Consider the following 18,872-nt stretch of genomic DNA (forward strand, 5'->3'; position numbering starts at 1 on the left):
CCTTATGCTTTACAGAGCCTTTAGCTTTTGTAAAATGATCTGCAATGTTATTCTCTGACATGCAGTACTCCAGTTTAATCATTTTATTTTGCACACATTGTCTCACATTTAAATATCTTAAATCTGTGTGTTTTGATCTTGTCTTTACAGCAAGATTGGAACCCATCTGTGTTGCTGATTGGTTGTCTTCATAAACAACAATAGAATCTGTTACATCAATTCCCATATCAATTAATAGTTGCTTATAACAAACTAAATCTGTACATAATAGAGACAAACATGAGAATTCAGCCTCCATTGTTGATAAACTTAGATGTTTCTGTTGAATAAACCTCCATCCAATCAACATTTTTCCAAATAATACTACAGTACCTGATGTTGATATATGTGTATTTACATCTGTAGCGAAACTTGCATCAGCATATGCAGTTAAACTTAGTTCATCTTTAGGCTCCAAATGTAATGCATAATGCATTGTTTGTTTCAGATATCTTAACACACGTTTAGCAGCTTGTCAGTGCCTTTCGGTTGGCTCAGCGTTCAATCTAGCTAATTGGTTAACATTGTATGCTATATCTGGCCTTGACCAATTACTGAGATAAGATAAGCTACCAATCAAGGACTGATAAATATTTTATCAAAAACAGGACTTTGAACATCACTATGACTAAACTCCTGGCTCATCGGTCTTTTAGCTGGTTTACAGAGTTCCATTTTGAAATTCTTTAGTAATTGGTTAATTTTATCTGCCTGTGAGATTTTGTATCCTCCCCTAGTTTTATCTATCTTTAAACGAAGATGTTGTTTAATTTCACCTAACTGTTTTATCTTAAATTTCTTTTCTAACAGTGAAATTATTTCAGTAGCTTCTTGCTCAGTTTTGGTGATTAATGCTATCTCATTAGTAAACAATAGCAACAATGAAATTACACCATCACTTTCCCTTTTGAACAAACATGGATCAGCCATGCCAGCTACAAAACCTATCATAGTTAATTCCTTAACTATACACTGGTTCCACTCATATCCTGATTGCTTTAAGCCATAAAGACTCTTTTTCAATCTCCAGCAATCAGTTGTATTATCATTTTTGATACCTAAGGGTTTCTTTAAATATATAGTGTGTTGCAACAGTGCATGCAGATATGTCATCTCTACATCTAAATGATTTATAACATATTTCTCCTTAGCTGCCCACCCTAATGCTGCTCATAATGTAGTAGCCTTCAGACTAGGCACAAACACCTCATCGTAGTCATTTGCTGTCTGATTAAACCCTTGTGCTACTAACCTGGCTTTATGGGTAACAGTCCCGTCTACACTAGTCTTTAGCTTATAAATCCATTTATACCCTATGGCTTGTTCACCTGGTGGTAACCTGACATTTTCATATACCTCCAGTTTTTGTAAGGATTTCAGTTCCTTATCCATTGCTTCCTGCCAAGCAGCCTGATTCTTAGTAGGATACAGCTTCAGTTCATTATAATTACCAGGAACTGTATTCACTTGGCATACAACACTAGCCTGATATCTATCAGGTGGTCATGTTACTCAGGTTGAACGTCTCGGTAATACAGGGCTAACTGGTGGACTCTCCTGTTCCACCTGCTCCTGTTCTTCTACCTCCTCCTGTGCCTGTTCTTCCTCTTTAATGGCTATTGATGGTTTAATTATTTCATCTTTAGGGACTACTCGGGTGTCAATTACAACATCATTGTTGTATTCCTGTTCTAGTTTATGCCACCCAACGTGCTCAAGAAATGTAGCACTAGTGCTACAGTAAACATGAGATGTGCCTGGATCCCAAAATCTAAACAACCTATGGTTGGCTTCGTAACCCACGAAAAATAATTTCCTAGCTCTATGTTGCCTTTTCAGTTTTACTTGGGAGGGAATATGCACCCATGCTGGAGCTCCAAATGTGTGTAGGTAACTTAAATTTGGTTTTCTGCCATGACAACGAGTGAATGGCAATTCACCAGTTGTTGTGTTCACTACATTGTTCAAAACATGGTTGTTACACATTATGTCCTCACCCCACAGTGTTTCAGGCAAACCTGAGTCAGATAACATAGTGCGAGCCATGGCTTGTAACGTTTGCCCTCTTCATTCTATAAATGAGCTATGTTGTGGCCTGTAAGGTGCAGAACGTTTATGCTCTACACCAACCAATTTTAACATAGTTTGGAATCTCTTGTTAATAAACTCAGTCCCGTTATCATTAACTGAAGTCATTACCCTATATTTCATTTTTCTCTCAGCAAACCTCAGCCAATTAAATAAATATTGGAATGTTTCTGTTTTGTTTTTCATGAGATAGCAGAAACCGTACCGTGAGTAATGGCCATTATACTCAAAACATAGCAGGCACCTCCCAAACTGGGTTTTTTAGGACCAATTATGTCAGCAAACACAACCTCTAAAGGTTCTTTGGTCTTAAACCCATTTAGTCTGTTTGCAGGAGTAATCTTGCTTTTCTCCTGGCTACAGGTGTTACAGTTTAAATACTTGCTACAGGGTTTTAATTTTACTCCCTCTGACAATTCAACAGTTTGAGCATTTCGAAATTAATATGCCCCAGCCGTCTATGCAGTAAATGTATACATTCGTCATGTGGCTTAACATTGTTATAAACCGAGTTAGCCATCTGCAACTGGTCATCATATATCACATTTAAATCATTCTCTAAAGTAGCAGTAACACTTTTACCCTCTTTCTCTATTATACAGTTATCTCCCCTAAAGTTTACTACATAACCAATATTAACTAAAGCCCTTACTGATAACAAATTAATTTTAAGTTTAGGTACATATAACATAGTTAAATGTTCATTTATACAAGAACAATATGCAGTACCTTCACCAGGTGCTTTCATCTTCCATCCATTTGCCAATGATATATGTTGCTTACTTGTGGACATCTTTACAAACCTCTCTCTATTTCTAGTAATGCATTGTGATGCTCCACTATCAACTACCCACAAATCATGGTTTACAGTTGAATTGCTAGACATAGCTAAAATAACATTCTTCATAGCCTTCTGGGGATTACTAGTATTCTGTTGTTTTCCCTTCATACAGAATCTAGCTATATGTCCCCTAGCCCCACAAGAAAAACATTTCCTAACAGTATAGGCAGTTGAACACAAATCCTCTTCTTGTGGTTGTTTCTTCCTCAGTTGGTCCCTATCCAGCCGTCTTCTTGCCTCTTCTAACAACCTTTCAGTTATGTCAGTCGATGTCAGTTTATCTCTGGGCAAGACTTCCAGTGAATATACGTAATCATCATAACTTTCATCCAATGTGAAAAGAATGATGTAAACCTGATGCAGCTCTGAAAATATCAGTTCCTGTTCATGTAGCTCTTGAAAAGTTCTTTTCATGAAGTTCAAATGAGCTAACATATCTCCACCTTTCAGAAGACGTGCTCTAAACAGTTTATGTGTAAGATGTATGTGTGCACACACTGTCACGAACATAAATCCTCTTCAAATTCTCCGAACACCAAGCAGCAGACTCTTCTCCACGAATATGGACTAGCTGCTGGTCACTCAGTGTTAGTCCAATTATACAAAGAGCTCATTCGTTGTTACATTTAAAGTCAGCTAACTTCTTGGCATCGTCCTCATTATCTAGATCTCAAGCATTTACATCTGGTGGATCTTGAACTGTATTCCATAACCCTTCTCTACGCAGAAGTAGACTGCACTTCATAGACCAGGAAACATAGTTTGTTCCATCCAACTGGGTTATAAGTGATAGACTTGTTGACGGGTCTTGTGCCATCTTTACCAGGATAGTAACCTACAATTAAACAGTAAAGAACTGTCTGTATACTGTGTTAGGTATAACATTGATACCAAATATGGTTTGGGTGAATAAATATATAAAACTTAGATATCATGGTTTAAGTGCTTATCACTTTAAGCACAATGCTGCAGGCAATTAGCCGATTAAGGGTGCAGTTAGAAGTTACAATATAAGGAAGCATTAGAAGCTGGAAAGCTTACTCTGCGACTGTGTGTTACTGCGACTAACTGTGTCTTACTGTGATTAACTGTGAGTACTGACTGTAACTGTGCCTGTGACTGAGATGATTCTGTCTGCTACTGTTTGCTGATTTACTGCTGAATTCAACTGTTCTACTGTTTGAACTTCTTGCTGAATATCCAGCGTTTGTTCCTCTGGAGAGAGGCACCGGAGGAGGAGAAGATATCTTTATCGGCTGATAAAGATATTGCAAGGACTCTTAACTTGGACTATACTAGTGAGTCTTATTGGATGGAAATACTGTGAATGACTTAATGGACTGAATGACAATGCTTTAAACTCTAAATGGATTAAAAACTATTTAAACTACAAACAGTGTTTGTGTTCAGTGTGTGTATACTCTGGGGCCCTTCCACTCTCATTTGGCTGTCTGGTTTGACTACTGCTGCAATACTCTGCTAGGGGTTAATCCCCAAACACTAACATTGGTTATGGGCCCAGCAGCATAGTCTAACTAACCAGGATATAGCATAGAGAGTTGGTGTGAGTTGCACATTACTGTAAAAAACAAACTGTTTTAATTAGTTTAAAATAGTCAAAATATCTGAAGAGCAATGGCACAAGTAAATTTGTCACAACTGTCCATGATATCCAGGCTGGATGGAACAAACTATGTTTCATGGTCAATGAAATGTAGTTTACTTCTACGTAAAGAAGGTTTGTGGGACATTATAGCAAACCCACCAGATGTGAGTAGCTGGGATCCTGCTGATGATGATAATAACGAAAAGTTACAAGACTTTAAACTGAAGAATGAGCAGGCTTTATGCATCATAGGACTGACTCTCTGTGATCAGCAGCTTGTCCATATTCGTGGAGAAGAAAATGCTGCAAACTGCTGGGAGAACCTCAGGAAGATTTATGTTCGGGACAGTGTAGGAGCACATATAAATCTTACACGGAAGCTTTTCGACGCATCTTCAGAGGAATGGAGATATGTTAGTTCATTTAAACTGTATGAAGAGCATTTTTCAAGAATTGCAAGAAAAAGAGCTTATATTTAATGAACTGCAACAAGTCTACATAATATTATCTTCATTAGATCAAAGCTATGATGACTATGTGACTTCGTTAGAGGTATTGCCAAAAGATAGCCTCTCATTAACCGAGATTACAGGCAGGCTATTAGAAGAAGCCAGAAGAAGGCGTGAGCGTGACGAGCTGAGAGAAGATAAGAAAGAAGAGAAATTATCTTCAAAGCTTGAAAGAAACCAGATTAGCAAAGTACAGCACCCAGAAGAAGAGAATTTATCTTCGACGGCATACACAATTAAAAGTGTTTTAATTGTGGAGGCAGAAAGGACATTTGGCAAGATTTTGCAAAAAGAGAAAAAGCCAGAATATAAAAAAGCCAAAGAAAGCATTTGAACTAGCCACGTTTAACAACTCTGATGTGAAGAATGATATATGGGTGGTTGACAGTGGCGCATCCCACTGCATCACAAGAGATAAGACAAAATTTATAAAAATGTCTAAAAGCTCTCAACATATATCTCTTTGCTAACGGCTGGAATCTTAAAGCGAAAGGTGAAGGTCTTGCACATTGTCCGTGCATAAACCAGGATATAAAAATGTTGTATGTACCGCAACTAAAGTTTAATTTGCTTTCAGTAAGGGTATTAGATAAATTAGGTTATGTAATTACTTTTAAGGATAATAATTGCATAATTGAAAAAGATAACAAAAGGGTAACTGCAGCTTTAAATGGAACATTATATGTCTTAGATAATAGTAAGAAAGGGGAGGCACAACTGTATTTAATAATATAAAGCCTCATAATGAATGTATCCATTTATTGCATAGGCGTTTGGGGCATGTAAATTTTAAAATGCTAAAACGTACAGTTGAGTTATCTGAAGGAATAAGGTTAAAACCTTGTGATAAATATTTGCGTTGTAATGTTTGCTGTGAAGATAAGAGCAAAATATTGCCTGCAAATAGGCTAAATGGTTTCAAAACAAAAGAACCTTTAGAAGTGGTATTTGCAGACATCATAGGTCCAAAGAAACCCAGTATGGGGGTGCTAAATATATACTGAGCATTATGGACCATTATTCTAGATATGGGTTTTGCTATTTAATGAAAAGCAAAACTGAAACATATCAACAATTTTTCAATTGGCTAAAAGTTTGCTGAAAGAAAGTCTAAAAGGCAACTGATAACCCTGGTGACAGATAATGGTGCAATTTATTAATAACAAATTCCAGAACAGACTTAAGGTAGCTGGAATAGAGCATAAGAAGTCTGCTCCATACAGGCCAGAACATAACGCTTTTATTGAAAGAAGAGGCCAAACACTACAGGCAATGGTTAGAACAATGTTAAATGATTCTGGGTTACCTGATTCTTTGTGGGGGAGGCTACAATGTGTGCTAATAACATATTGAACAACGTTGTTAATACAACAACAGGTGAAATACCATTCACCAGGTGGCATGGCAGGAAACCTGACCTAAGTTACCTGCACACATTTGGTGCACCAGCATGGGTGCATATTCCTGCACAACTCAGAAAAAAAGGGCAACATAGAGCTAAAAGATTTTTCTTCGTTGGTTATCAGGCAAACCATAGGGCATATAGATTTTGGGAGAAAGGCACATCTAAAGTGTTATGTAGTGCTAGTGCCCAATTTCTAGAACATGAAGGATGGGAGAAATTAGAACAGGATGCCAATAAAGATGTAATTATTGAATCCTATAGAAATCCCATTAGTTATCCCTGTAACTTTAAAAATAAAGTAAAGAGACTAATACAGGATGAAATAGTGCCCATAAAGGAAGAAACAAATTCAATAGCTGAACAGGATGAGGAAGATGAACAGGTAGTAGTTCAACAAAGTCCTCCTGTAAGCCCTGTAATTCCCAGAAGAACTACACGTGTATCTAGACCGCCTGATAGGTACCAGGCTAATACAGTGTGCCAGATTAATCAAGTTCCTAATTCTGTAGAAGAAATTAAAAAGTATCCTACTAAGGAAAAAGAAAGATGGTATGCAGCAATGAATAAGGAACTGAATTCATTAAGAGATATGAAAGTGTATGAGAATATCAAATTACCTGTAGGTAAGAAATCCATCGGGCTGCAAATGGATTTTTAAGGTAAAAACAGATAAAGATGGTAATTTAATCCATAAGGCAAGGTTAGTAGCCCAAGGTTTTAGGCAGAATGCCAATGACTACGATGAGGTGTTTGCACCTAGTCTTAAGGCAGCAACCTTGAGGGCAGCTTTAGTGTGGGCAGCTAGTAAAAACTATATAGTTAACCATCTAGATGTGGAAACTGCTTACTTGCACGCCCATTAAAACATATTATTTATATGAAAAAACCTGTTGGTATTAAAAGTGAAAATAAGGATAATAATGATTGTTGGTTGTTAAAGAAAAGCCTCTATGGTCTTAAACAATCAGGCTATGAATGGAACCAGTATATTGTAAAGGAACTAAACAATATAGGATTTAAAGCTGGTTTAGCCGATCCATGTCTGTTTAAGAGGGAGACAAATGGGAAAGTATCATTATTATTACTATTCACAGATGACATTGCATTGATTACTGAAACTAATGATGAAGCAAATAAAATAATAGCATCATTAGGAAAGAGAATAAAGATCAAGCAATTAGGGGAGATAAAGAAGTATCTCGGTTTGAATATAAAGAAAACACGGAAAGGTTTTAAGATATCTCAGGAAGATAAGATAAGCAAATTGCTAAAAGATTACAAGATGGAGCTTTGTAAGCCAGCTAAGACTCAATGAGTCAGGAGTTTAGCAACACTGATGAACAAAGCCCGAGTTTGATAAGGTGATTTATCAATCTTTAATTGGTAGTTTGAGTTATATTAGTAATTGGTCTAGACCAGATATTTCGTACTGCGTGAATCAGTTGGCTAGATTCAATTCTGCACCATGTGAAAGACACTGGATTGCAGCTAAGAGGATATTAAGATATCTTAAAAAGACAATGAATTATTCATTGTATTTAGAACCAAAGGGTGATTTAATTCTGAGTGCTTATGCAGATGCTAGCTTTGCATCAGAAAGAGACACTAGAAAGTCGACTTCAGGAACGGCCATAATGCTGGGTAAGACATTAATAGGCTGGAAGTCAATAAGACAACAGCATATAAGTTTGTCTACTATGGAGGCAGAATTCTCCTGTTTATCACTGTTATGTACAGAATTAATAATGTATAAACAAATGTTAATTGATATAGGTATAACTGTGGATTATCCTATAATTATACATGAAGATAATCAGGCAGCAATTCAAATGGCCACAAATATTGCAGTAAAAACAAGGAGCAAGCATACAGATCTAAGATACCTAAACGTGAGACAATCTGTAAGAAGTAAGATGATTCAGCTAGAGTACTGTATGTCGGAGGACAATTTAGCTGATAATTTTACTAAAGCCCAAGGTGCCAGTAAGCACCAGGAGAGTTGTGAAAAATATGGGGTTAGATTGTAAAGGTATTATATATTTATTTCACCCAAAAGGGGAGTATGTTAGGTATAACATTGATACCAAATATGGTTTGGGTGAATAAATATATAAAACTTAGATATCATGGTTTAAGTGCTTATCACTTTAAGCACAATGCTGCAGGCAATTAGCCGATTAAGGGTGCAGTTAGAAGTTACAATATAAGGAAGCATTAGAAGCTGGAAAGCTTACTCTGCGACTGTGTGTTACTGCGACTAACTGTGTCTAACTGTGATTAACTGTGAGTACTGACTGTAACTGTGCCTGTGACTGAGATGATTCTGTCTGCTACTGTTTGCTGATTTACTGCTGAATTCAACTGTTCTACTGTTTGAACTTCTTGCTGAATATCCAGCGTTTGTTCCTCTGGAGAGAGGCACCGGAGGAGGAGAAGATATCTTTATCGGCTGATAAAGATATTGCAAGGACTCTTAACTTGGACTATACTAGTGAGTCTTACTGGATGGAAATACTGTGAATGACTTAATGGACTGAATGACAATGCTTTAAACTCTAAATGGATTAAAAACTATTTAAACTACAAACAGTGTTTGTGTTCAGTGTGTGTATACTCTGGGGCCCTTCCACTCTCGTTTGGCTGTCTGGTTTGACTACTGCTGCAATACTCTGCTAGGGGTTAATCCCCAAACACTAACATACTGTACTGTGTATTCTCACTAACTCTCAGTTATCTGAGACTGGTATGGCCTGGGCCCATAACCAGTGTTGAGGTAATCCCTCGTTGGGAGAATGAGTGCACACAGGGAGATGTAGTGAGAGTAATGTTGAATAACACACGACCAGCACACAGATACACTGAATAGTAAAATGTAGGTTTTTACTTCCAGTAAACGGTTAAGCAAAGTTCAACAAACAGTCCAAGTCATACATGGTTAAAGCACCCAGTTTTCAGTCCAGGGATAATCCAAATAACAAAGTCTATTATAAACAGTTCAGTAAATAGACTCACAGCAATCCAAGAAGAACAATGATCAGCAACAGTCAATAGGGAAAAAATGCAAACCAACCAACATCGAACATCAGAACATCTAGCAACAAGCAACTCACAGCAACAACAGAACAGAACAACCCAGGTTTCTGGCTCCATCTTATGGCTGTTTGAGGAACCACACCCAATTACAATTTAGCATTCCCTTAAAGAGACAGTATTAAATGTCTATCCTGGTTTATATATTTCCAACCCAACTGTTCATCAATTCCTAACAACAGCAATATGAAGCAGTGAGTTTGACACCCATGCTATAGATAGTTGGTGGCGAACTTACTTAATAGTCCTTCCTTCTATTTTCCCCACAGCCCTGGGTTGGACTAAAAGAGAGTGATTGGCCCAAAGTCCCCCAGTTGGTTTTCTGCATAAGGCAGGATTAGAACTATTGTTTCCTGCCTTCTAATCTGGTGGCTTAACCACAAGAACAATCTGGCTCTTACCAAGCTTATTTGCTACAGACTGATGAGACATCAGAATAACATAATGTTGCATACTGAGTAGAATTATGTTTCTTGGCAGAATTCTCACAGATTTTGCTCATGTTAATGTTATCTGTTGTAATTTGCAAATAAGTCCATAAAGTTAAAATTGATATTCCATGAAGTAGCTTTCAAGGAATATTTCCAGAAATAGAAATATAGTCTAGTGTTCCAGACACTTTAATCCACATTTATATACTTATGGAATCACCGTATTGGCAAGACCATTGAATAGACCAAATATAAAAAGTATTTTCATTAGTCCCTAATCAGCCTTGAACAAGATAATCTTATGAATTTGACAGCACACACTGTAATGAGAAATACTTTCCTGAGCAGATGGCTTCAGTTGCTACATAAAATGTAAGAACAATGTCAGTCCATGTTTTCAATGTCTGTTTTTCATATTGCTTTTTCTCGGAAATTGCTATATAAGATTGATAGTTAACTTTTTGACACAAGAAGGCAAAAGCTAGTATTTTAGACAAAAAAGACCTCCAAGTAAAGTTTGTACATAAAAAGGTTTTTTTAATAAAAATAAAAGCTTAAAAGTATTGTACTTGTACACATATTAACTCTAGATCAGAGCTGTAAAACTCCTGGCCTGTGAGCCAGATATGTCACACACTGGCCACACCCATGCTCATTTAGTGAAGGGGGGAAAAGTCCTGTTACATCACGTGACATTGCCATGATGTCATGAGTTTGACACCCTTACTCGAGATAGAATCACTCTCTTAAAAGAACTAGAGGATCCTGATGCATTTGTGGCTCTTGCTAAACAACAGGTGGAAGTGGTGGCCAGAAGAGTCTTTGGCCAGCTGACATTTGTGTGCTAGTTGCAAATATACTTGGATTAGGATACCCTTGGCAACAGTGACTCAAGCACATATTATCACATGACTAAAATTATGTGACACACCCTACTTGGAACTGCGTTGGAAAATTATTTGGAAGCTTCAATTGATACAAAATGGAGTGGATAGGTTACTAATAGGTAGAATAATTTCTATTTTAATTTTGTCCTAACCTTTGATCATTGCAAGGATTATCAATAAGCTTCTAGGTCCATTTCAAAATCCTGGTTGAAATTGAAAGCTCTAATATCTTGGAAGCCTTCTTCTCTAGATGAAATCTACCTGATTCATCTTCTCATGTGAAGAGCAGTTGCTGGGAATCCTATCCTTGCATGAATACATGGGCCTCAAAACAGTTCTTCTCTGGAGGGATTTCCATGCTAGGAAATATTTTCCCTTCATGGTTTACCCTTCTTTTTATCTTTCCGCAAGTTAACTATAACAATTATTTTTGAGCAGCCATTCAGGTTTTAGATAATTACTTAGTGTTTGGGCCACCATAGTACCAGGTATTATTTCTTTGTCTCTGTTTTTGTTTGTCACTTGATTTGAATTGTGACCTACCAGAAGTCTGATCAAATGGTGCAGTAAAAAAAATCACAGTAAGTAACTAAATACAAATAAATAGTTGATTATCACATCTTTATTTCCACATCAGAGCATTCTGTGGAGATTTCCAGTCTACTCAATGGAGGCTTCTGTGATGTAAGATTTTCCAACTGCAGCAACATCCAAGTGTATGGAGTTGGCTTTAATGATTCTCCTGATCTTCACTGTGAAGTCACCAGACTGACTGTAAGTAGTTTAATATGAGACCATGGAAAAAATGAATATTAATCAGAAAGCTTCTTGCATTCAATAAACTCTGTGAAAAGGAGAGTCATGAGTGACAAAACATTCAGTTTCAAAAAAGTTTAGGTAGGTAATTGAATGGATATTGAATAGAAAAGTTATTTTCCCCCATGTAGCACTTTTGAGTGGCAGATGTAGGAATGTACAGTCTTCTTATTTTGTCTAGGAAGAAGATCGACAATGAATGTATGCAAGCAGAGCTGGTTGCAGGCAGCACTGAGCTTGTCGATCAGAAAGGTCGCCAATTCGGTGGTTTGAATCCCTAGTGCCACGTAATGGAGTGAGCTCCCGTTACTTGTCTCAGCTTTTGCCAACCTAGCAGTTCGAAAGCATGTAAAAATACAAGTAGAAAAATAGGGACCACTTTGGTGGGAAGGTAACAGTATTGCGTGCACCTTCAACATTTAGTCTTGCCAGCCAAATGACCACAGAGACATCTTCGGACAGCACTGGCTCTTCAGCTTTGTAATGGAGATGAGCACCGCCCCCTAGAGCTGGAAATGACTAGCACGTATGTGTGAGGGGAACCTTTTCCTTTATCTTATGTATCTCAATATATGTTCAGACAGGGAATCAAAATTTGATCAATGGAATACCTTAGAATCAGTCAATTCAGTTTTACTTACAATTATTAATCCATATATGATATATTTTGACCCTGCTTTGATTGTTGGGATTGAGAATCTATATCCAAGTTTAGTTTTGGCAACCTTAGATTAATAAAATATGAAAACTAAGCAATACACATAATTTTGTCAATGTTTATAATTGTTTTTTAGCTATTTTTATTTGGGAGCTGGGGCTGGGAATCCAGAGTTATTTTATTTTGGGATAAATATGTGTATAACATGTTTTTGAAAGTAAAGTCACATATTAGAGAGCAAGAGAGCCAGTTTGGTCTAAAGATTAAGGCACAAGGCTAGAAACCAGAAGACTATGAGTTCTAGGCCTGCCTTAGGAATGAAAGCTGAGTGACCTTGGGCCAGTCATTCTCCCTTAGCCTAACATGTGGTCACTGGTTGTTCTGGGGAAAATATAAGAAGGAAGAAGTATTGGATACGTTCACCACCATGAGTTATTTATAAAAATAATAAAGGTGGGATAAAAATAAATGACCTTTTCCCCCAGTCCTTTTTCCAAACACTATACAAAATCAAGAATACATGCATCTTATAAATTGAAACAATGGAAGTAAAGCAGAACAACATCTAAATGATTCCTTTTTATATGTAATGGCTGGTGTTACTCTAGTTAACAGTAGGTTGATAAGAGGAATCTGGGCAATCTCAAATGGTGTTCAAATGCTATTTTAGTGCATGTAATTTCTCTGGATTCTTTTTAAAAGTCCTGTAAATCACCAGTGTAATCATATGCATATTAAAATATTTTACATAATTCAAATATTTTTTCTATTTGACTTACATATAACTGCTCCATGATTTAATGTACTTATGTATTTATTCTATATATTTCCTTTAATATGTTAAATAAAACATGTTCCATAAAGTTCAAGATACAGGCTAAAATTTATTTTATATAAATAAAATAACACACCATGTTTCTCCAACAATACGGCCTCCACCAATAGGAAGGCCCAGCATGTTTTATCAGCATAAAATCAAATTAAGCCCCTCCTCCCAAATTAAGGCCTATATTTAACATGTGAAATGGGGGGGAGGGAATGGCAGGGGGGGCTTGCTGTTAGGAAGTACTTTTGTTGCATACCCGGATATGGTGCTGCCTGCGTTGACTTTGGCGTTGGTTGGAGATGCGTGGGGATGGGGACGGGCTGGGCGAGGGGTGGAAAGAATGGGCAGCTTCAGGCTCTCTCCACCGGCCAGGGAAGCAGCACTGCCATCACCTCGCCTCCCTGTCCACGGATGGGTGGGCGCTATCACTGCCTCGGGCAGCCTCTCCCAGTGGCCCCTTCAGATTCACACTGGAGGGACTTGGGAAGGAAGCCAAGCTCAGATTGGCCCGGCTCTTTTGCTTGGCAGGCGGGCGTGCACTCGCGGCTCACTTTCCTGGCTCTGCCCAACCCACACGGCTCTGGTGCGGCCCTGGTGGGATGAGCAGGGGGTCCGGCGGGGAGGCGCTCACTGCCTTGGTGAGAGCTCTGCTGGCGGGGTGGAGGGCCCGCCTGTCAGCTGTGCTGGGCACCCCAGGCAAAGCTCTTCAAGCTCTGCCCGGTGCCAGGCAGGGATGGCGGCTGGGCAGCCGATCTTGTGCTGCGGCCCTGGGAGATTCACCTCCCCACGTGGGGTTGGGCTGCCCGCTCAGGCAGGGGAGTCTTTGTTGTAGTAGGGCGTTGTTTTTAGAATAATTGGCTTTACCTTCGAAGGCAAAGGGAAGGCGGTGACAGGAGTGCCTGAAGCCGAGTGTCTCCACTGGGCTGCGGTTGCAGGGAGGAGCCCTGGCTGGCCACACGTGGCTGCGCCAAATGCCATGGCATTGCTCTAAACACCGCGGAAGCAAGGGAGAAGGGAAAGCAACGGTGGCGGAAGGTCTCCCGATACGAAGTGCCCCACCAACGCCGAGGTCAACGTTGCTGCCCGCCCACCTGAGGATGCAAGGGGGAGGAATTAAGTCAAAAAAAATAAAAATAAGGCCCGGCCTTATTTTGTGAGAAACATGGTATGTATGTGTGTGTGTGTGTGTGTGTGTGTGTGTGTGTGTGTATATATATATATATACACACACATATATACATACATATATATATATATATCTATACATACATACATATAGTTTTCGCAGGTACTTACATGTATGGTATTCAGCTTTGTTCGGGTATTTTCCCACGTCATTGTAGTTGTGCTTTTAAAGTTGTAGCAATGTTTCGGCAGAATCTCATCTGCCATCATCAGACTTCTGTATTGTGTTCGTCAAACAACTACAGCCCTATGCAGAATCCATCAACTCACATGTAAGAAACTCATTCCAGTTCATCGAGATCATAAAGAAACAAAACTTACAACCCAGCGACCTACTAGTGAGCTTGATGTCATATCCTCTTCACCCAAGTGCCAATAAAAGAAGCCTTGACAGCCATCCAAAACAAATACAACCCCCAGCACATCCTAGATCTGACCAATCACTGTCTATCCAATACATACTTCACCTACAACGGACAAAAATACAAACAAATAGAAGGAGCACCCATGGGATCACCCCTCTCACCTGTCATCGCAAACCTCTACATGGAACACTTTGAAACACAAGCTCTAGAAAAATATGATCACAAACCCAAACTCTGGCTCAGATACGTAGATGACACCTTCATAATCTGGCCACACGGGAAAAAAAACTGAACAACTTCCTCACACACCTCAACAGCCTACATCCCAAAATACAATTCACCATGGAAACAGAAGCTAACAATCAACTTCCCTTCCTAGATGTCTTGGTATACAAAAAACCCAATGGCTCCCTAGGACACACTATCTACCAAAAGAAAACACATACAAACCGCTATCTACACGCACTCTCACACCACCACCCAGTACAGATCAATTCCGTAGCTGAGACACTCATCTCCAGAACAAAATGCTTAGCTGATGAACAACACCTAAAAACCGAACTAAACACTCTCACCAACGTACTAACAGCCAATGGATTTCAAAGAAAGAAGATCACCCACCTAATCCAAAAAGAAACCCCAACCAAAATCCAAGACAGAGAACAAGAGAACGGCAAAGCCCTCCTCCCATATATAAAAGGCATTACAGACAAAATCAGCAAGATCCTCCAAAAACACAACATTAAAACAGCATTCTGCACAAACAGAAAAATATCCACCATCCTAAGAAACCCTAAAGACAAAATCGGGTTAGAAAACCAAGGAGTATATGAAATCCCTTGCACTGCCTGCCTCACCACATACATTGGACAAACTAACAGAAGAATAAGTGCACGCGTTGAAGAACATAAGAACTCAATCAAAAAGAAGAACCAACCTCTTCCCTGGTCCAACACCTCAAAGCCACAGGACATGAGATTGACTTTAAAAATACCAGAACTATCGCCAAAACTGAACACTTCAGCAGCAGAATAATCAGAGAAGCCATAGAGATGAAAACGCCCACACAGCATGAATAAAAGAGATGACACCTCCCGCTTACCAGCCATTTGGAAACCCGCCCTCATGAACAGACAGTACCCAACATGATGAATGACACCAGACCCACACCCACGAGGCCACACAAGATGCCACCACCACACTTCCACGTAAAAATCAGACTCACACCCACACAGAAGATGAGACACGACCACAGACCAGAAGCCGCACTGCAGCTGCATCTTACCTACTTCAAACCCATCTGAGCCATACATGAAGCGAACTGACCCCACCATGAAGATGTGGCACGACCACGAACTCAAAGCCAAACAGCAAGATCCCAGCTCACCAGCTCAAATCCCCAGCAGCTGGGACTAGTTTGAGCACGCCAAGCCCCACCTGAACAGAGCACGCCTCAGCCAATCAGAACACGGCCAGCCCCCAACCAATCAGAACACAGCCAAGCCTCCAACCAATGAGAACACACCCCCACCCAATCGGACGCAGCCAAGCCCCACCCAGTCAAGTCACACCCCCACTGGCAGTTAGAAGGAAGAAGCAGCTGAAAGCTCACATCACTCTGAGAAGCACAGAGCCGAAGAAGCAAGCCTGAACATGATGAATGAGACTTCATCGAAGCGTTGCCTAGATACTTTGAATCTTCGCGGGAGAAAACCCGAATAACCAAAGATCCACATACAAATACCATGAGAACCTCAGAAAACAAATATACACACACACACACACACACACACACACACACACATATATATACACACACACATACATACATACACACACACACACACACACATATATATATATACATACATATATATATATATACTCCATTAATTACTGCTGATGTGCAATGGTGGAAATTACTCTAGTGGAATATGGTAATTGGAATTAAAAGAAATCTGTGATGGATTAATTTTAAATTCTTTGTTCTACTGATTGGTTTATCTTCCTGCATAGATATTGTATAGAGATTGGCTAAAATTATAGGTTCTAAAACTAAAAAATTCTCTTTCTGACACACACATTTTGTACAGTTAATGTCAGAGCACTTCAGAGATTAGTTTATAAGTAAATCAAAACCACACAGTCTTCCATTTTTTTTGTGGGCTCTTATCCCACTTCTACTATAGTTCACTGAAGCTTGAAATCACATTATTATTACTTCTCAAATTTGTGCATCTGGAATCTATACGCATTACTGTATTTCCAAAGACACTTGAATTTTAAGTGTCACAGCTAACTAACCAAGTTTCTTGACACACAGCTGTAGTCTTCATCTGAATTGAAGGATTATTAATGTTATTATACATCACATCAGAAAATACAAAGTGTAAGAAAACTTTGTATTATCTGAGCAAAAAAGAAATCTATGGCTAAGAATATATGAATGGGAGAGCTTTTCAGTCATATGATTTCAAAACTATATACATTTTGTCATGAACTTTCTCAGTGAAACTAGAAGGATCCAGAATATTCCATGAAGCATCAGTAGAAACTAATGTATATCCTCCTGAATTTCAAACAAAAGTACAAAATATTTATCTGGCTTACAGATAGCTCTAAATATCATTGCCCTTATTCATGCATTTCACATTAGGCATGTTTGGATCCCCATGTATTGAAAGGTCTGAATACTTAGTGTTACATTAATGTAACACCAGCAACTTTTTTGGAGAGGGTGCTAGAGCAGTGGTGTCAAACTCATGTTGTCACGGCAGTGTCATGTGACTTATCAGGACTTTTTTCCTCTTCACTAAACTGGGCGTGAGTATGGATAGCACGAGACACATCTAGTCTGTGGGCTGGGAGTTTGACAGCCCTGTGCTACAGAGTACTTTTCCCCCATAACAACTTTCTTTCAAATATTATAAATATTTATTAAGCATGGGGAAAACATAAGATATTTTCAGTCCAGCATATCTGACGGTTCCAACATATCTGACAGTTCCCAAACCATGGTTACAGGGTAAGCCTGAAAGAACAATCTTTCCTATAAGAATTATAGCTCTGGTTTTTTTTTCTAAAAATCTATTCTAGTTGAAAATTCAATGTTATATTTTTACTTTCTGAGTTTAGTTGCTAAACATTCTGAAAGTATTATTGAGTAAATGCTATAATAAAAGAGAAGACAGAGGGTTCCTAAGTACAGTTTACCAAACTAAAAACTATCCCAGCTGATTCCAGCAGCTGTTTCCAACACCTTTCAACGCATTATGTATAAAGTTAGTTTAGCAGTTTTCCCATTTTTCTGGCAATTTATCCTGGGACACAGCCTGTATTATAATGATAGGGCTGTGCAGAAATCTGGATTCCAAAAGCAAACCATAATTTGGGAGTGGGGGTAGGGTGAGCATACAGCATCTGTTAGGAACACATGGGTCTTTTCCTAGGCATACATGGCTGCTCAGTGTTGTAGCACAATCCTGGGACAAGACAATTCTGACAGGTGTTATGCATTCACACAAATACATGCTGAATATTTTGCCCTTCCAAATATATTGCTCTCTTCACAGCCTTAATAAATAGAAATAGGCTATGATGATGGTATTTTTTGAATCTGTTCCAAAACAGTCAACTATTACAAAACAGCCTTAGTTTAAACTACCAATATTAAAAGAACAGCCTAGAGTATCATTCATCCAACCTAGCTGCTAGCATGGACGTAAGAAAATGCCTTGCTGAGTACAATTTTCTTTGTCCATTGCAATACAAACAAGAGTAATTGCTTCTATTTCAGCAATTATCGAAGTGTTTTAATCTGTAGCAATATAATTTTAGGCATTTTCAGATGAGTCAAATTATTTGGATTCTTTTTTGGTGATAATTCTAAGTGTGATATGGGATTCAGACTACTTGTTTTGAGTTTACTGGATTGACCAATACCTACAGTCCTTTGAAATATTCAAAATCCAGCAGGCAGCTCCTGTACAATTAGGGAGGATATCTTACTGGACTACCTAGGCAGTGTTAGGTCATGGAACATTGTAAAAGTAAGTGACTTTCATCTTTTCAGTCAGATGGTGTTCAGTTGGTGGAGTTGTGAACAGAGGAGAACATATTGCTTGAT

At 38.7% G+C, this 18,872-nt stretch overlaps 1 protein-coding gene across 1 annotated transcript in view; it reads left to right on the forward strand.

The window, feature by feature from the left end:
• The window catches only part of VWDE (von Willebrand factor D and EGF domains), a 383,187-nt gene that overhangs the window by 254,506 nt on the left and 109,809 nt on the right, over positions 1-18,872 (forward strand). Inside the window, exon 12 of the mRNA XM_087955799.1 lies at positions 11,534-11,670. Within this exon, the coding sequence (XP_087811925.1) occupies positions 11,534-11,670 (137 nt within the window). The remainder of the gene's footprint in view (positions 1-11,533; positions 11,671-18,872) is intronic.

Source organism: Notechis scutatus, chromosome 1 (genome assembly GCF_049901735.1).
Source record: "Notechis scutatus isolate UNSWTSFEM ecotype Mainland chromosome 1, rNotScu1.2, whole genome shotgun sequence".
Lineage (NCBI taxonomy): Eukaryota > Metazoa > Chordata > Lepidosauria > Squamata > Elapidae > Notechis > Notechis scutatus.